Source organism: Lissotriton vulgaris, chromosome 3_1 (genome assembly GCF_964263255.1).
Source record: "Lissotriton vulgaris chromosome 3_1, aLisVul1.2, whole genome shotgun sequence".
NCBI lineage: Eukaryota > Metazoa > Chordata > Amphibia > Caudata > Salamandridae > Lissotriton > Lissotriton vulgaris.
In genome coordinates this window covers 507,279,536-507,300,282 of record NC_141689.1, presented here as the reverse complement: position 1 = coordinate 507,300,282, position 20,747 = coordinate 507,279,536, and the positions used below count along the sequence as shown (strand labels likewise).

Genomic DNA, 20,747 nt, shown 5'->3' with positions numbered 1-20,747 from the left:
AGATCCAAGCTGTTCAGCTGTCGCTGCTCAATCTTCAAGCATGATGGTAGAGATTGTGAAGGCCCGAGTGCACAAACCTGCCCTTTGCTGCAACAGCAGGTTCTCCCAGAGGGGCAGCCTGACCGGAGGACAATTACTCTAGTCAAAGAGTTCTGGATATTGTGATCCAAGTGCCGAATCCGGAGCCATTAGAATGACTTGGGCCCAGTTGATCTGATTTTCTTGAGAACTTGGAGCAGAAGTGGTATCAGTGAAAAGGTATGTAGGAGTCCTGAATTCCACTCGAGGCACAAAGCGTCTCAGAGTGAGGGAAGCATTGGAAACTTCAACGCCCAGAAGTGCTGACAATGCACGCTCTAGGATGTGGAGAACAGATAGAGCCATGGTTCTCCTCAAGCGCAGAGGAGACCATGCACCAGCTCGGGGTGTAGCTAACATTTGAGATCCGATAGGCGCTCAAGGCAGGCTCTTGGCATGCCCATCAAGGCGTGGAACGAGTTGCCGTTCCACCTGAGGAATGCTGATAATCCTCTCGCCTTCAGAAGGGGTCTGAAGACGTGGCTGTTCTCTCTTTAATCGCACCCACCATTGTTTTAGGCTAGCTCAGCGCCAGGACACCTCAGGGTATTTGCGCGCTTCTTATAAATCTCAATAACATAACATAACATGGCTGAGCTCATCTGGGTAGCCATTCCAAGATCCTGCCACATGGTTCACAACCAGAAAAATTCCCTTGTGGTCCAGCCATTTCGAGAATATCAAGGCCTCCTGGCATAGAGTTTGTGACCCCACCCTGCCTTGTTTGTTGCAGTACCACTTTAAGGTGGTGTTGTCGAGAGCACCTGTGCAAGACTCCTTTTGATGGAAGGAAGGAAGGCTTTAAACACTAAGAGGATGGCCCTCAGCTCCAGGAGATTGCTGTGGAGCAGAGACTAGGCCAGAGACCAGACGACTCTGATCTACACCTCTCCCAGAGGGGTGCCCCAACCCAAAGGCAATTCATCTTCACCACAGTCAGCTCTAGGTGGGGAAGGGAGAGAGCCTACCACTGACCCAATTGTGAACCAGTAACCACAGCTCAAGGTATTTGGCAGTTTCTACCGAAATATAAGCGTGGTAAGAGAGATTCCATTTATATTTTGCCCACTGCAGAGCCCCCATATGCCGCCTGGAGTGCTCGATCAGCAGAATGCAAGAGGCCATCAGTTCCAGCAGCCTGGGAATCGACCTCACTGTAATCCAAGACCTCGGCGGAAAGATCAAAATCATACCCTGAATGTCCTGGACTTGCTTTCCTGGGGAGAAGTCACGAAACCGAACCGGGTCTAGAATGGCTTTAATAAAGGGGCATGTCTGAGAAGGAGTCAGGTGTGCATTTGGAGCATTGACAGTGAACCCCAAAGAAGACAGGGGGTTCACCGTACTCTGAAGGTAGTTGACAACTGTCTGGGAGAGCCTGTCTTCAACAGCCAGTGGTCAAGATAGGGAAAGCCTGCCACCCCGACCTCTAAAGGTGTGCTATCACCAGGGCCATCACTTTTGTGAACAGCTGATGGGAGCTGGCGAGAGCAAAGGGAAGCACAGCAGAATGGAAATGCTTCTCTGTCACCACGAACAGCGGGTAGTGCCGATGGGTTGCAAAGATGGGTATGTGAAAATAGGCACCCTACAAGGCTAACACCAGCATTTAGTTTCCATGGTAGAAGGCAGACAAGACCCGGGCCAGGGTGAGCGTCTTAACATAGCATAACCTGTTTCTAGGCATACTTCTGGAAAACATCTAAGCACTCTATTTTCACATGCAAAAATATGCCTATCTACTTCTGTAATGAGAATCTATACAGAATCATTATTTCCTGTGGAAAGACGACTGGCCTACACCCTAGTTTTGAGAGTCATACTCTTCTCCTTCTCACCCTGAAAAATGATACACTCCTGCCCCCGACAACTGTTCATCTCTGACTTTTTCTAAGGTGGGAGGAGCTCTGGAACTGGTTTGCGAATACACACAAATTATTACTTTTAGGGTAATCACAAACTTCCAGGGCATTCCCACCCTGGAAGAACCCTAACCTCACCAACAGCAGGTTTTCTCACACAGGAAGTGTGAGTAAATACATTAATAAGCACAAAAATAACATTTCTGAATTTATAAAGTGGGCTTTGCACATGTAAAAAAAGCCTAATTGCAAATTTGACGAAACCTATACATGCATTTTTTTCTTAATTCACAAAGGGAAAGAGGTCCCAAAAGGACCCAAACCCCTTTACAAATGGGTTACCACCTCAATGTAGGAGTCGGAAACCTATCAATGGCGTGCAACCGAAATTACAGTTGAAATCATTGATACACAGCACTGCCAATCGCAAATTGGCGGGGATGGCCTAAACATTTCGCTTCCAAACTGCAATTTGCCATGCATTTCTACCTCCAATTTGGGATTTGATAAGCAATTACCGAATTCCAAAATGGATTAAATAAATACTAGCACGCAATTTAGTGGTGGTAAACTCTGTGATTTAGAAAACTGCAGGGTTTTCGCCCAATAAATGACTTTGTACCTATGGCCCTTATTTATTTTAATGTGTCAAACTACAGTTGACGTTCATGATGTTATTTTAGTGTTCTTTCGTTGTCACATATTGAATGTTTTGTTTTCATTCACAATCACTCTCTATTACTAATTTTACTGTCTTTACTGTCGGCTTCTAATTATTTTACTGGCTGACAATTGCTTCTTCGATTAGCAGCTCTAAATAGTGCTTTGAAGAAGTTACCAAGTGGCTAGCTACGCACTGATATGGGTCACCAAGCTACTTCGGCAAATGCCAGAATGAAATACTTTTCATCACGTTTTTTTTTTTAAATCTTAAGGTAATTCCTGAGCTATCACGCTCATTTGTACCATTCTCTCTTAACCAATTAAAGTAATTCTACAGACAAGCACCAGCGGTCCTTCTTGGGAATCTGCAATGAATTGCACAAACACCATCATGCCAAAGCTAACAAGCACTGGCAACGCCGATAGGTTTTGCCTGCACAGGAAATAAGCGGCTATGACGCAGTCAGCGCTAGCCACATCATAGCATGCTCTGCAATACATCTTTGAAAAAATTGACTAAGCTAATAGATCTTCAATAGGCGAAACCTATTGGCTTTGCCAACGCAGGTTCTAAATATAGCTGTGCGCACACAATGAGGAGCCAGTCTCTCTGGAGAGGAGTACACGTAGGGCTGCAGCTCATTGCGTCTATGTGCCCTTTTCAACCGTGAAAAAAAGCAAACAGCCATTAATCTAAACGTCATCGGTGGTTTGGTATGTGATGTTCTTGTGCTGAAGGACACAGCCCCATCACTTCCTCGGATGTACCATTACGTCACCTGCAAAGACCGAGACAGATAGGTGGGTTGAGTGCCAATTGAAGCCATTCACCCTTCAACAGCAAATCAGTACTATACACTTATGTTGAGCTCATTTTTACGTTGCATAGATTCGGGATTTTAAGTGCCAAAATGTTAAGCAAATACTGAGGAATGGAAGAGGTGCTTGTGACAGGTATGGGGAACCTTGAGAGCTCTATCTCCAGAAAAATACAGCGAACTGTTGTGGGTAAATCGTCAACGCAGATGCAGGAGACCATGCTGCTGTGCGCCGTGATAGACCTCTGAGGTGGTCATGGAGCCAACAGTTGCTTCTCTCCGGACTACCTCCGTGACAACCCTGCTTCAAATTAGCATGATCCAGACGAGCTTGAGGTGAGGTCGACTAGGGTGGGATGTAAAGTCTACTATATGACTGAGGGCGAGAGGAACAAAAAACTAGGGGCAGCTAGAGGAGGGAATGTTAGGTGGGCACAACACGAGGGAGCTGCAGAACAAGGGTGGGAGACCGTACAGTGCCATGCACTTATTAAGAGCGCATGACAAAAGGTAAAGAGAAAATACCCGGAGCAGCGCATAGCCAGTGAAAGTAAACTGGCCGCAAACAGGAAGCTGTAATAGGTCCACGCTCCACAGCAGAGAATGAAGCGCCAAGAAAAATGCAGGACAAAGTGACAGCTGCCAGGAAGCGTGACCAGCAAGAAGCAAGGAAATGAGAGTGACGTGGAAGTCAACAAATGTTAAGTATTGGTAAGTAATGGGAGGACTCGAAGCCAGTTTTTAAGCTTTTTTTAATATTAACAATATATTTCACAGTCAACGCATGCTCGCTGTTCAGGAAAAACCTAAAAATGCTTGACCCAAGCCAAAGCTTCCTGCCACTTTTTTATTTAACAGTCAGTATTAAAAGATGTTAGTACATGTCTTATTATTAAAAAACACATTGTTATCTTTAATGAGATCTCTTTTACCTGTTTGGAAGTTTTGCAATATGCAATAGGTTCGAGTCATGGGCTAATCTCCTGCAGGCAATCACACGCTTCATTTGAATGTTGTAGATGTATATGCCTCTTCCAACAGCTGCAAAAACTAACTGGGGAGAAATGTAATAAGAAGTTTTGAAAAAGCCTAAACCAAACAGCATACAGGTCTCTAAACAGAAAACCAACTACAACTAATTCAGGAAAAAACATTATGAACAAAGACGTGGGAAAGACAAATAATGATTCCAAATCGAAGTATTTATGTATAGTGTAAAAGTTATTTTTACTCTTGACATCCACAAAAAAAATTACACTAAATAATGCCAGCATATTTCTCAATCTGTTGCTGTTACAAAGGAGGACACCCTTTAATGGCATAAATTGAGGCATCTGAATGATGATCTCTCCACAGAAAAGACTACTAAGAAAATGTGAAAAGGTCCTTAAAAATGTTAATTTCAGTTTCCCAGAGCTGTGGTATGAGTCCCCCCACCAGCCTCCGGAAACGGGTGAAGCAAGATGCTTAACTCAGTACTGGGACTGGTGGGGTGAGAGAATGAACTAAAGGATAGCCAAGTGTCATATATATCGGTGCATGTGGTCGATGTTGCCCTATCGCAATTTCTTGACATATGTTTGCATGTTGACATTTTCTTGTTCTATAATGCTACATATTGGGCACAGTTCTGGAATTCTCAGTTATTTCATCTCACAGCGCTCTTCCCCAAATGCTTCGTAAGTTCTTGCAATTTCTCAAAACCTTTTTTCCCCTTTTGTTTCCATTGTTCATAGCAGTAATGTTCACTCCCTTTGATCTGACAGTGATCAGAATATCTTGATAGTGCAGGTGCAAAATGGGCACTTTTAAGAGGGGCCTAGGGCAAAGAAGAGTACAGCATCACTGTATCTTTCCTCACTTATTTCGTGTCCTCCTGTGAAATCTGTAACCCTCCTGAAAAACAGTCCTGACATTCCTTTAAGCAATTGCATACTACCATTTTGAAACTGCATGCAAGCTGTGTTCATTTCCGGCATTGCCCCCATCCCCACTTCCTGGCACAACCTCACCCTTACAGCTAATAGGGCACGTACCTCGGTATGAGGAACGGTTTACTATCTGACTTTTAAAACGGTTGGAAGATGCCGAATCACACATTAGAATCGAAATACCTACTTTATTAAACATATTTTAGCTATTGATTTCTACAAGCAGGTCTAGAGCTTCTGGTATGGTGCGTTTACAACAAACACGTTTGCAGAAATAATTTCTTGGTGGTGGTATTGTGTGGCACCTTGGAATGGTGGGTTGCCAGTTCCGTAATGTTGATAGGACCTAGGAGACTGTAACATGGCTTGGTATTGGCTGTAGAAAAGCTGGCTAGTTGTTCATAGGCTGAAAGCTTGAGGGGATGCATGTACCGGTGTTTCAGTATCTACCTGCTGCTCACCCTGCTTTAGGGTTGTGACAGTAACACAAGCACATGGACGCTGACTCTTTACTAGGTGACTGCCATCATTGGCCTATTTTAATGAGCCAGTATCTAGGGTGAGGCAGTCAGTACTCCCCGGTGATTCATATATGTGGAATACCTTCTGGTGAGTAAACTCTTCCTCGAAGGCAATCTAAAGCGGTCTGGATTTTGTCTTGCAGCAGCTAAATTAGTGTGATTTGCCGCTGAGAGACAGTCCTACTCCTATAGTCTTCCCTGTTGCTACTTCCAGCAATATAGCAATAGGGCCAATACACACACTGTGCTACCACCACAAAACACATGCCTACCTGCACTGCTCCCTCCTGGCTACAGATCAGCATGGCTTATACAAGTCAACCCTCACGATGGCCCAGCATAGCCGCCCACTGTCACTATTGGAATGCTGAGTGTGACAAGTGAACCAGTTCCGAGATGAGCGTTTCTAACAATGCACTGCTGAGGCCATTAGCGCAACTTTTTAGTGAACTGGAGGGAAGCTTGTAGAGCTACTGTCCATGCTATAGCGTGGGTATGTGTGTGCTTGCACGTGGGAAGCTTATACTTGTACTACCTGCGCTATACGTGGAGAAGTGTGGCTCAATGGTTAGAGCGGCAGACCCTGATGCAGAGTTCTAGCCCGGGACCAGGGTTCAATTCCCCACCTCGGCGGGTCTTGGGCTCAAAATTCCACTGACCTGATAATTCTCGCCTCGGTGCCTATTCCAATCATGGAGTCCTACTCTGCAACTCTGGGCAATAGCTTGCTTAATCTCCACAACGGCCCCCACAACGCTAAGGATGCCTGGCCTCCACCTTGGGGGTGCCCATGAGCGGACGCCTCACAGGGAAAGCCAGGATGGGTTCCACAGCGGTATTCGTACAAGCGCCTTGAGACCCTTGCGGGTGAGTAGTGCGCTATACAAGTATCAATTTACATTTACATTACATATCAATTTACATTTACACCCGAAGTTTGAGGTTAGGGTATTTGTACTGCTGCTATCTGCATTACTCTGGTAGGCAGGCAGACAGACAGACAGACAGATAGATAGATAGATAGATAGATAGATAGATAGATAGATAGATATGGCCTATCCTGCCATCAAATGGTTGTGGTGACAAGCCTGGGGTGGAAGAACAAGTGGTCTGCGAACATTACCAGAACTTTTTCTTATTAATGTAACCTTTTTGTCCGCAGATGGTTGTATTGTTTGTTTACCTATTTCTTATTTTAAATTATGCAATCTCTTATAATTGCTTCAATTATGCTTTCTGAGGAGGCCTACTGTCTGGATGGTTAGTAAGTGGTGCTAGCATTTCGGCCGGCTCTGCTAGATAATCTGTGTTCCTGTTGCCCCCTGTAAACCCTCATGCATCCTGTGTCCGAATTCAGAGCTCTATCAACAAGCCTCAGTCGTGTGTAAGAAGTCCGCATTTCGAGTTCCACATCCTCCGCACGCAGACAACTTTCGGGTATATTTGGGCAAGCTTTTTCCTTGTGATGCAGGCTTTGTGAAGATAATGGAACGGCATTTACATGCTTTATTCCAGTCAGTGTCTGACAGTGGCTCAGGGCAGTCTCCTGACCATCTCTCAGGAGCCACCTCTACCTCCCTCCCTCTGTCGGCTACTAGCGTCTTGTATAAGTTTGAAATTCGTTTTTTGGTGCCCGCCAACTCCAGTTGTGCTGTTGTGATAGTGATATAGGCTCCTCTGGAAATACTGTCCATCTCGCTCTGGTTGTGTGTGCCTGCTATCATATTGAAGACGTCCTACCACCTATGCCTCGACAATAGTGAGCATGTTTTTGTTCTCCCACCGTTTCGCAGCTTCACTCTCTTCATCTAACCATTGACATTTCTTTCTGTATACCTTTGAAGGCAGTTGTTCAATCACTGTTTTAAATAAATTGTCACATACTGTTCCCTCTTGTTATTATTAGGTTTGCAGTGGAGTTGTGACTTAAATGGCAGATTTTCTATTTTGCAAACCGAGCTACACTACTTCCAGCCGTTGCTGAGGGGATACAAGCTTGGGATCATTTAGTTCCAGGTTCACTTCAAAGCCCTACTTTTCATCAGCGTTGCAATCCGATTTCCTTTGCTGCTCTTTATAATAATCTTATCTTTTGCTGTGGTTCTCTATTACATTTTACAAAAAGGTGATGGATGGAATACTTGAATAAGTCTCAGCCACTAAGGACGCATCCCAGTCCATCGTCATTTATGCACACCATGCACCTCAGTTTGGACCCAACTATTTGCAAATTAGTTTTTACCATGTTCCAATTTGAGTATTCGATCCCGAACTGCCAAGCCAGGTCCTCTCTGAACCAGAACAGAAGCAACACAGGACTGCTGTCACCATTCTTATATACCCATCAGCTGGGTACAGCTTGGTTTCACTGACACAGTGTGCACAGGGCCCATGCCTGGGCAGACGCGTCCCACCTAGGGTGACATACTTTTTGTCCCCCTAAGTGGAGCGGGTATGCCCAGACATGGGACCCTTGCACACTGTCACTTGAATCAACCTACGCCCAGCTGATGAGTCTATAACAAGGGCGAAACTGTCCCTGGTTTGCTTGTGTTACAGTTCAGGGGGGAACCTGGCTGGGCAGTTCTGGCTGGACTGTTTCCATTGGAGCAGGATCAAGACTGATTTACACATGGCTGAGCCCAAACCGAGGGGGCATGGTGTGCAAAAGAAAGATGAACTGGAATGCAGCCTGAGTATTTACCATTGTCTGAGGTTAAGTCAAGCATTCCATCCGTCATTTTTTATATACTTTAGTGGTTCCCTTTAGGGAAAGAATTTCAGAGACTGTGCCTATGCATCGACTCCGCCTGCACAGTGGTGCTGGAAGTCTTTAACTGTGGGGAATTCTAAGCCTCACCTAGGGGATAACACATTATTAAATGCCTTCACAGTCTTAGTATTAGACCAATGTTTAATGGCACGCACGATGCACAACCATGGCCATAGTCTGGATTTACATTTCTAGGGAGAGGAACTCATACAAGTTTCTTTTCCATTACTCCTGGATCTAAACGGATCACAGACTAAATAATTGTGTCACTTTATTGCTCTTCTGAAGGGACTTTACGGAGTCTATAAAACTTTTTATTCTCAGCTGGAATAATAGCTAAAAATTATTTATTTAGTTCATCCCTAAATCAGTCAGCCTCCCTTTTAACTCTTAAAATAAGAGTGCATTGTACTGCTTACGAAAGTTCACTTGAAAACCAGATGCGGCTCCTCGGCTATGGAGGAGGAGCGTTGCCCCACTGCTTTCAATCAGTGCAGAAGCAAAAACATATAGCGATAATAACCTTTGGTTTTTATCATTTTATGTTTGGCTGCTTTTGCGGCGGGTGGGCAGGGCTGCTTGGCTCTGTGAGCAGAGCAGTGGAGGAGCCTTCTCCTAAAAGTGCGCAGTGATTGTTTGGTCGGCCCACTCGGGCCGCCCAAACAGTCATGGGCACTCCCCTGTTCGCCTTGCAAGCTGCATTACAACCTGCATGGAGAACATGCCTACCCCTCCAGCCTGCTCAGACCAATCGCAACACTGCGATTGCAGTGCTGTGATTGGCTTAGGGGAGGAAGCCTGGCTGCCTGCTTCCTGCTCCTGAAATCGGAAGTAGAAGAGCAGGAGCAGCGACACAGGACCGAATGGCGACAAGGTTAAGAGATTTCTTTTTTTCATCCGTCCTGCAATCGCGACCCTCCTCCTTTACCCCCCACCCCTACCCTCAAAACTTTGATGAGAAATTGAAGAGTTTTTTTTAAGTACAGGAGCAATCATTCCTCCAATAAACTGTATGAGTTTAGTGAGGCACCTTTGTAAGTTGTCCCTGCCTCTTGCTACACCCAGCAACTTGATCCCACCGGTTCTGACCCCCACTTTGGGTGGGAGAATCAGCTTGAAAACCAAGTTAGGAGAAGAGCTGTTCCCACCTTTGTCAACCCAACCCCTCAGTTGGGGGTGGCGAGGTGAAGCACACATCTCAGTTCCCTTAATCTTGAATATGAGGGGACCCAGCCACTTAGGGAGTGGGTGGAGGGTAGCATAATTGAGGGTGTACCGACCTCAAGGAGGAAATCCTTTGGTAGCGACCAGCACACCCCTCTAAACGCCCCTAAATTTAGTATTTAGAGATTACCCTGAACCTTGCTTCCTGAGATTTGAGGAAGAAAGAAGAAGGACTGAAGGGCCGTGCTGACCAAGGCAGAAGAGAACACCAACTGCTTTGGCCCCATCTCTACCGGCCTGTCCTGACTCCGACCGTACTACAGCAGAAACCCTGTTGTGTCCGAGCAGCCCCCTAGGGTCCGGAGGACCTGTCCTGCACTAAACTTACAAGACTCTGTCTACTGTGATCAGCGGATTTGCTCAAAGACTTCAAGACCAGAACCCTGATCCAGGTGGTTCTGCACCATACTGCACCTGATGCCCACAATCCAAGTTTGAGTGGTCCAACAACACTGGGAGGCTCCCCAGCGATCCTGATCTGGTGCTTCCCGACCTCCCTCATGCTTCAAGCCAACGTCTGCTGCCTCAACCTGAAGGGACGCCAACTGCGACCGGAGCCTGCAAGAAGAACCAGAAGACATCCTATGCACCCAAAGTCCCACGGCCCTGGGTGGCCAAACTGACTGTGTCCTGCCATCCCCCATCACCTTCAGGAAGCTGCCTTCCCTGAGCCTGCAGCATCTTTTCCGAACCGGAGAACTCCATTAAAATCCACAGGGTCCCCGACGTCACCTTGGCACTCTTCATCCAGCTGCACCAGTGCCACTGGTGGTGCTGCTCCTGTGCTAATTGTTGGCCTCTGCAAAGCTGATCCTAACCCCAGGAGCTTTGCTTCCACAGCCAAGTCGCCTGCTCACAGGCAGGCCCTGACCAAAGGTCCCCTTAGTCACATTGGCCAATGTTGGGCCCCTGGACTCTGCACCCTGTCGCCCCAGTGCCGCTTGTGGTGCAACTGGAGTGCCCAACTGGACCTCAAGAACCTTGGTCCTAACCCCCAACTTACCTAATTGGTCTACGTTCAGTCTCTGAGTGTGCAGAGGTGTGGAATTTAATAAAATATCTACGTGTCCATAGGACAGGTTGCTTCAAAAATCTACTTGTCCTGTAACAAAATGCTCTTGACTCTTTGGTGCCTCATAGTGCAGTGACACATTATGGCAGTATTCTCATTATATAAGAGCTCTTATAATAGCCTCTTTGATTTTGCCAGAGCGCATACCATAGTAGGGCTTAAATACTGCCCTCAGCGCCTGGACGCCTAAGGGCAACTGTAGCGCTTTATAAATTTTATTTTCATTTAATTTAATTTCATTTCATTTCATACTCGCAATACGCGTATTTTGCCACCTTTCTACCTAATGGGGTTGGCGGTAGCATTTAGCAATAGTTCCCTATGGTTGGAATGCCATTTTGAGTCGGTACAAACCTACTAACTTGAGTGTTTTATGGGTTTTCATTAGCTTGTCTCTAATATTTTCCCATATAGAGAAGGTTGGAAATTGACACCTGACAAGGGCATAAGTAAAACTTCTAGGGTTGGGGAAGAAAGTGGTTGGTGGAAATGTGAACTTGTCACTGCTCAACAGATTTTCGCAGGAGCAAATCTACACATTTATATACACTCATGCTAAAATGCAGCTGACAAATATTTTCTAGGAGTACGATTTCCCAACCTACTTCTGTAAATTCTTGTGAATTCTTGGAAGTCGTAAATCTGCACTAAAGGAAGGACATATACCATACGTGCACTTTTATGATTTTCTGTAAGAATTAGACCCGTTTTAGGTCTGGTGTTAACCAAGACCTTTTGTTTTTATTAAAATTGTATCTCTCTATCTATCGCTCTGTCTACTGGCTGGCTTCACTGTGAGTGACCACATTTGCTTTTGGAGAAGCATAACAGCACTTAAAGTAGTTTTGTCCAGGAACTAAGGAGCAGTGTGGTTTTTGAGCCCAAACAATATTTTTGGTTTTGCCAATGTTTGTTATAATGATGAGCGCCTGGCAGCTGCCCCAAAATAAATATGTTACAAAAAACATGTCAAAACAGGACTCGCTTTGACGCAAATAAAAAAGACTGAATACCTATTGGCTTTGCCAGTGCTTGTTTATTTACAAGTTTCCTTTGTTGAACGGGTTACACTGATTTTCCATTATGAATATTTTGGGGAATTGCTAGCATGCAACAACACATTTTACTAAACGATGCTTCAAAGAAATGGTACATAAAATGTTTCAGTAGTTTAGCAAATGTTTTTTTCCTTTTTGCGTTTTTTACGTTATTTTGAAAGCAAAGAATCATCAATCTTGCTTTCATGCTTTTGTATACATTTGCATCTAATTTGAGAGCATATTGGAAGCATTATACATAGCCTCATACTGTTAAACTTTGTAAACCTGAATTCACATTTTTATACTGGAACCATTGTCAGTAGTGTAGTCCGAGCTTACAACTTTTTCTTAGAGCACTCACCCTAATAAGAAAGGCTTCATATTAATGAACAATAAATACAAGTTCCAACAGCATTAACGTATGGACACAAATATTACCTTGACAGCAGACAATGCCCTTCCCTGATCCATAATGTGGTAGTGTAATCTGGCAGCCAAAGAGTTTGAGCTACAGGGGGTGGGCCTACATGTCCAGAGGACAAAATAAACAGGAAAACTTGTTGTCCTTGGACCCAAGCAATATGTCCTAGGCATCGGGCTATAGGGATTCCACACTCCTGGAGTGTGTGCCATTAGCCTTGAGAGAGTGAAAACAATAAATGCTTAACACACCCTCTGGATAAACCTAACTGTTTGTTCACACTACCACAAAGAGAGCTGTTAGTACTTGTCTAATTTAGATTCTGCTATACCTCTGGGAACTCCCTGGACTCTGTGCACACTATACCTTACTTTGGTATAGTATATACAGAGCCAGCTTCCTAAACCTACTCCCCCACTTAATAGCCAGATGTGCCGGCTCAGCATGAGCTGATTGTGGTGGGTTGGCCACCCCCCTATTCTCCAGGTGTGTTGTGGCATACGGACTGGAGGTCCCCATGAGTGGGAGTCTATGTTGGTTGTTTAGGCAGTTAGCGGTTACTCTGCAACCCTGGTATTGGGAGTTCTATTCTTAGCTTTTATTAAGCCATGCAGTGTGATTGACACCAGACCTGACCACTGCCTACCCCCTACATTAGCGTGCTTAATGGATGAACTTCAGTCCCCGCTGCCCCATCTACACCCATTAGTTAGCGGTCAGTATGGCTAGATTGCAGTTTATATATGCAACAATAGTTCTGTTGGGAAGAAAAAACAATTGCTTTGTTTGTCCTAAAGGCTAATAAACCTCATAGGATATTTTAGGTGTTGTTTTAGAAATACAAATACCTCCTAACTTTGAATGAAGGGAATAACCAAATAAACAAATAAACACACCATTTTTTGGATTTAATCCTGTATATTCATTATTTTATAGACCATTAGTCATATAAATGACACTAATGTACATATACTAAAGGGGTATCCTAAACAAGATTTAACAAAAGCATACAAATGACGGACACATGATTTGGTGAATAATAGTGAAAAAGTGACATTAACTGCGATTCACAAATAAACATACATAAAAACAATTAAGAATCAGTCCAGAATTCACAATACATTAGTTACAACCATATTTCAGTTTTCTTTTGTTGTGGTTGAAACTTGGAACGGACTGATGGACAATGCTACGTCGACGTTTCGACCCTATGTTATGGTGCAATGACCTGCGTCTATTTCTAGGACGAGGGCAGGGGGATATGTCAGCCGACAATGTCCCCCTACAAGTATTTTCGACTTAAACCGTGAAGGAGAGAGACGTCCCTCGTACTGCTGAATAGTGATCGCTCTGCGGCAATCTACCAAGTAATTCCCTGATTCTCTGCCGGCTGGTGGATGAATCTCATGCATATATTGCATAAGATCCCTGCCAGGAACCCGAACCCACCCCTCTCGTACAGCTGTATTCGGCAGCTTATCCACCCATGCCAGTGATAGGATCCCTGATCTAATAGTTTTAAACAGTGTCTTGGTTAAAATTATGGGTATATTAACAAACATATATCGAAATTTGGGCAGTATCGTCATTTTCATTATAGCAACACGCTACCAACGAGAGGGGTAGCCTTATCCAACGAGTCCCTTGATCAGCCAATTTTGTAACTGCTCTCCCGTAATTCATACAGACTACTGCATCCAGATGTCTGTCAACCCATATTCCTAAGTACTTAACCGGCTACGAAGCCCAGGTCAAAGGGAACTCCAGATAACGTGGAGTAGTGCTTGGTGTGAGGGGAGCACCAAAGACTTATCCCAATTTATGCTTAGGCCTGAGTACCATGTGAATTAAACATACTACTGTATTAGCTGTGCCAAATATTTCTCCGGCTCTCTGACATACAGCAGCATGTCATCACCATACAAGAAGATAGCCATCGGCCAATTCCGACACCTCAACGTCGTCTGAGCATACATTTGCTTTATTATACATGCCAGCTGCTCTATGACCAGGGAGAACATGGGCAACGTTGCCTAGTAACTCTGCAGATTTCAATAGGCTCCACCATGGCCTGGTTAATTCTGATCCTTGCTGCTGGGGCTGTGTATAACAGGCGTATCCACCGAAGGAGCGCCTGCGGCATCCCCATCATCTGCTGTAAATTGGCAAACATATATCTTCTTTGTATGAAGTCAAAAGCCTTGGCTGCGGCGTCGAGCAACACCACTGCAGCCTTCATCTCCGGATCTAGGTGATGGAGCACCACAAATAACGTTTGCAAATTATGCAATGTGGAACTCTCAACAAAGAAGCCAGAGTGATCCAGCAAAACCAAGGTTGGAGTCTGGTGGGGATCACCTTGGCCAGAATCTTAGTGTCAATGTTAATAAGGGAGAGAGGCCTATAACTACATGGGTCCTTATCCAGTTTCAATAGTATGACCAGCATAGATTCCCTAAGCGTGGAGGGCAGCACTCCCTTCTCGTACGCTTCGTCAAAGATCTCTAACAGGTGCGGGGCCAAGCTATTCACATACATTTTATAAAATTCACTCTGCAGCTCATTGGCACCGGCTGCCTTTCCACATGGTAGTGCCATGATGGCCTCCCTCACATCCTCAACCATCCCTTCCTGTGTTAGATATTCCCTCTCGCCAAATGACAGCCAGCCTAGAGCCACATCATCTAGATAGGCAGCAATCTCAGACTCAGAGGCTGACTCTCACGCCCCATAAAGCTGGGCATAGAAGTTCTCAAAAAACCTTATGGATTTCTGGTGTCGTGTCATGTTTTACTGAATACTCATCCAGGATATCTGCTATATGTGCCTGTGATTTTGGCTCGCTAATTTAGAGGCCAATGCGCGCCCCGGTCGACCCCCCTCGCGGTATACCCACGCCTTCAACCTCCTGGATTATGTTTTGTCTCCTGTTCAGCTGTTTCCCTGTGTTCTATGATCAGTGTCTGTATCTGAGCTAATGTGTCCTGGCAATGTCGCCTTTCATAGATTCGTTCAAGGGCCTGGACCTTAATTTCTATCTCAGCACCGTGTTTTGCATAGCTTTCAGCACCCCAGTCTGTACCCCCATACACCCCCACGATGGTTACTTTGAACGCTTGCCATACCGTCCTAGTGCTATCTACAGACCCTTTGTTTTCCAGAAAGAAGCGAGTAATGGCGGTTTATACTACTCTTGAATACTGGATCTAATAGCAACGAGGGCTGCAACCTACATTGAAACAGGGGTCTAGTATATGTGGGTAAGTTTAGATCCAGCAGGATAGGTGAATAATCAGATAGCGTCCTGGCTAAGTGTGTTACCTCAACTACTCAATTGCAGACCTCTTTTGACACAAGCCAGTACTTTAGGGGAGACCAGGTGCCGTGTACAGCAGAGACATATGTCCCTTTTTTCAATCAGGGTTCCTGGCTCTCCCAATATCCACCAGCCCCTCTGCATGCATCAGCGCATGTGCAGGTTTTTCTGCTTGCTTCCCATGCCAGTCTGTACTGGCTGATCTATCACATTGTGGATCCAGGTAAACATTCAAATCCCAACCCCAGATTCCATCATGGGAGGTGGTAAGAGAAAACATCTCCATATCATACTATAAAATTCGGGGTCGTCAGTATTTGAACCGTATGTGTGTATAACCAGTGCTACCTTCGTGCCTGCCAGGGAACCCTGAACCAGCAGGACTACTTGTCCATCTCCATATGTAGTAGTGTGAATTGTGTTCCTTTTTTTACCAGCAGTAACACACCCCTGGCATACGAAGAGTATGTCGAAACCACCCTCACCGCAGCCCATCTGTGTTCGATATTACCACCTGATACCTTTGTGTGGTGAGTCTCTTGTTTCAGTGCAACAAACACCCTTGTCTATCAAGTAAGGCTAACACCCGCCTTATTTTTTTAGAGGTATTCAGACCTCTAACATTCCATGTTAGAAATGTAGTCGAGCCCCTACGTTCCATCTTTCACTTTATATTTTCTGTGCTTCCAGCAAGGTGTTGTCTTCTTCCTATTGGGCACCCAAAACCATCGAGTTGTGCATAGCATGCAATGCCCCTGCCTCCAAACACAAACTGTGAAACCCCCCCTCCCACTTCAGCAACCCAATTTGTCAAAGCCATGCCTAGACAACAAAAACATATACAAAAAATGAACACATACAATCAGCCTTCACTGGGGTTTACCCTTCGGGGGACACCAGCACCCCTAATCCCACCCGGTGGACGGGTGTGGCCAAGTAACATGTCGGAAAGGAGGTATTCTAAATCTGTTCATGTGCGGTCCCATTACCACCTCAAGCTTTCCATGTAGTCAGAAATACGATCCTATGCCTTAGGAGGCCTTTGTAAATTTGGCATACCTTGCGACTACCTACAATTCCTGCCCCCGCAGGCCCACATACCGATCATAATGCAGTCAGGCCTTCTTTTTCTTATGTTGTTATACACAATCCCAGCTGTACCATATAACTAGGGCAACCCAAATTTTGGGCGACCCACACCCATGTCTCGACCTCAGTATACGAGCCAGTCTAGTCACCGGCAGATCCATTGTTCTCCAATTGCCCAACTTCCTCTTTCCGCGGTTCAAGAATTGTTTTGATAAATTCCATTGCGGACTTACCTTCTACTTTCATATGCAGCCAAGCTGGGTACAGCATGGTGTAATTTATCTGTGCGGCCTGGAGCTTCCTCTTGACTGGTTAGAATTCTCTTCAAGCTGTCTGGACGGCCGCTGTAAAGTCCGGATAAAATGCAATGTCATTGCTGATGGACCCCCTTCTCCTGTGCAAGGCAGAGGACCGCATCCAGGTCCTGGTAGTTAAGAAGCCTGGCTATGATTGGCCTCAGCGAAGCACCTGGGACCGGCCTGGCAGCCAGCGACCTATGTGCCCTCTCACTATTAGGACCCTGGATAGACTATCGGGCCCAAAGATCTCTTTCAGCATCTTCTCAACATACAGCTCGTGCCGACCTGTGTTCGTAGACTCCAGCAGCCCAGTAATACATAAATGATTGCAGCAGGACCTCGCCTCCAAGTCCTCACTCTTGGCCTGTATTACCACTAACACCTTTTCCATCTTTAAACATTTGGCGGAGACATCTTGCAGCCCGTTTTCCGTAGTGGATATGCGCTGCTCTGCTTCCTCCAGCCTGGCACTCTGCTTATCTAATTTCGGTGCCACATGGTCAACCCGCAAATTGAGTGCATCTATTTTGCCATCAATGGATTGCAGACTGGACTGCATTGCCAGCAGCATCACCTCTAGCCACGAGGCACCCTTCTGCTGGGACTCCGGCTCAGAATCAGATAGAGCAACCTGTTGATTTTTCACAGGCCTGCTTGTCTCAAAGTTTAGGCACGCCTGCTGTTTGTCTGGTTTCCCAATGGCCATGAGACAGCGAAGTGCCAAACACCCCTAAAGTCAGTATTATGAAGCACAGACTACCGAGTCACTCAGACTATTACTGGCCTGCTGTCCACCGCATCACAATACCTTCATTCATGCAGCCTGCAATCCTGTGTGCTACTGTGACCGCTCACTGCTTCTTTTAAATTCCACTGCTTTCCAGTGTGGGAGCTCCTAATTGTTACTGGTGCGCGTTCGTCCGACGCCTTCACTGCCAGGCTCAATTTCCCTGCACCGGGAAACCTGCACTCTTCAGCAAGCTCACCCGGTCCGGTGCCTCCAGCTGTCCAGCATCCGCTGCCCCGTCAATGTCTGCAGCGCCCGCCAGGAAACACAAACTCGCCGTTCTTTTCTGTGTCCGCCGAGCTTACGCAGAGGTCGTCGCCTCTCTTTTCAGGTCACTTTCGGCAGGATGCCAAGACGCCAACAGAAACCCTGCAGTTCCTCTGGCCGCACATGCACAAAGGTTATTTTACCTTGTCGGGCGCAGACGACAGCCATTTTCTCCGTCACGGCTTGTGTGCGCCGGCTTTGCTCCGCGCTCCATCATTTGTTTACTCAGCTTTTTAGTCCCGCAGTGTACCGATGACCAGACACTGTCTTTTCATGCCCGGATAGCCCTCCAGGACAAGGATAATTGTCGGATCGTAGTTCTTGGCTAGCAGAGCAGCTCTAGAGCACGGCCATCTTGTCCATGGGCTCTGTAGTGCCCCCCATCCCCCTGGCCCGGAGTGCACTTTAAGAGCACGGTAACAGAAATAGATTCTGAAGGACGTTATGTCTTTGAGGGGAGACAAACATATTTGGCGTGCCTTTCCCTAGCGATTGCGAGCAGCCCGGTGGCAGTGGGCTTGCTAGCAGGAGCTGAGGGCTGCGTTTCTATTTTAAACCTTGCGCGTTGTCATGCTGACTGCGAGCGGAGACACGCTTTTATTTTTTGCGTTAGATTGTGATCTTTTATTTTCTAACCTGTACTGAAAATCAACAGGTCTTTTAACTCCTACCTTGCTTCCTAGGGGCTGTGCGGGGCTGGCTGGCAGCTGATTCCATCGCGGGCTCTCAGTGGCCGTGGCCGCCATCTTGGCTTGGGCTGGATCGCCCAACCCCACCCACGCCACTCCCCCCACGCTGCTCCTCCATTTAGGAGCGATCCTGATGTTTCCCCAGCGATTGCGAGCAGCCCGGTGGCAGTGGGCTTGCTAGCAGGAGCTGAGGGCTGCGTTTCTATTTTAAACCTTGCGCGTTGTCACGATGACTGCGAGCGGAGACACGCTTTTATTTTTTGCGTTAGATTGTGATCTTTTATTTTCTAACCTGTACTGAAAATCAACAGGTCTTTTAACTCCTACCTTGCTTCCTAGGGGCTGTGCGGGGCAGGCTGGCAGCTGATTCCATCGCGGGCTCTCAGTGGCTGTGGCCGCCATCTTGGCTTGGGCTGGATCGCCCAACCCCACCCACGCCACTCCCCCCACGCTGCTCCTCCATTTAAACGTCCCTCATGTGTCAGCGCAGCGGGCGCGCCGTAGACGCGCCGGAGTCACGCCAGAGTCCAGCCCGTCTGCGCCCGTCCGCGGCAGGCCGGGACAAGGGGCACCTCCTTATGTCCCTCTGCTGACATATTCCTCCCCCCTTCTCCTTTCGTATTGGACTCCTGGCACCATCAGCTCGTCTGTCTCCGAACTACTGACACATCTAGGTCTACTCTCCCGCCCACCCTCTACTCCCCCCGCTGCCATATCAGGAGTGTCCCCCGTGCCAGCATTGTCCAACCCGCCCCCTCCCTTCCATCTGTCCCCCACACCCCGGCCTTTAACACCACGGCCGCGCTCCTAAACACCAGATCGGCCGACAACCATCAGTATGAGCTATTCGACTATATCGATACTCATGAACCAGATCTCCTGTTTTTAACGGAGACCTGGTTCAAGGCCGACTCCCTGCCCAATGTCTTAGCTGCACTACCTCCCTCATACTCTACCATCCGAGCGGACCGACCAGAGGGCAGAAGAGGCGGTGGAGTGTCCTTGATAGCTCGCACTGATCTCCATTTTCAGATTCTTCCCTCTCCCCCTATTCCTGAAGTCGACTGCTTGATAATCCGCTCTAGCTCCCTTTCGGCTCCCCTAACTTCTGTTCTTATTTACCGTCCCCCCCACCCCACTCCTACTTTTGTTTCCAGTCTCCAAGACACTCTTGCAACACTGGTAGTAAACAACTCGTCAGTGTTTGTCCTAGGCGACCTAAACTTTTGGCCTAATGACCCTGCCAAAAGCCCCCTCTCTAAAGAGTTCACCGATCTTATGCTTAGTCTTAACTTTACCCCCCACGTCCAAGGCCCCACTCATGTACAAGGCCACTCGCTCGATCAGGTCTGGACCCTGAACATTCCCATCACTCCTCCCATTATTTCCCCTTGCTCCTGGTCTGACCACTTTTTAATTTCCTTTTCCCTTGCTTTAGCCCCAGCCATCAAGCCTCCTCTCCCCAAGAACATCTGGGTCAGAAAATGGGGCAAAGCTGACATGCCATCCCTTTGCTCTTCTCTGGCCAATTCTAGCCCTGACCTTTCCGGCCTCGCCGCCCCTGTCCAACTGGCCACCATTAACAACTGGTTGACCCAAGCAGGCGACGACTTTGCCCCCTTGAGGCGGATCACGGTCAAGCGAGCCCACGCTGCTAACCGCTGGTTCACTCCCGACCTCAAGGAGAAGGAGCTGGCCGCACGTAGAGCAGAGCGAGCATGGAGAAGAGCATACTGCCCCGCCCAAAAAACTACCTATCTCTCTGTGCTCAAGGTATACAAGCAAGGCATCCTCGATGCCAAGACCATGTTCTATTCCAACAGGATACTATCAGCGGAGTCACAATCTAAAGAAATCTTCGCCACGGTGCACGAGCTTGCCTCATCTAACAGAGCTA

General features: G+C 46.8%; 1 protein-coding gene across 1 annotated transcript in view; it reads right to left on the bottom strand.

Moving 5' to 3' along the window:
• The window catches only part of WDR41 (WD repeat domain 41), a 624,116-nt gene that overhangs the window by 235,522 nt on the left and 367,847 nt on the right, over positions 1–20,747 (bottom strand). Inside the window, exon 10 of the mRNA XM_086960751.1 lies at positions 4,354–4,475. Within this exon, the coding sequence (XP_086816877.1) occupies positions 4,354–4,475 (122 nt within the window). The remainder of the gene's footprint in view (positions 1–4,353; positions 4,476–20,747) is intronic.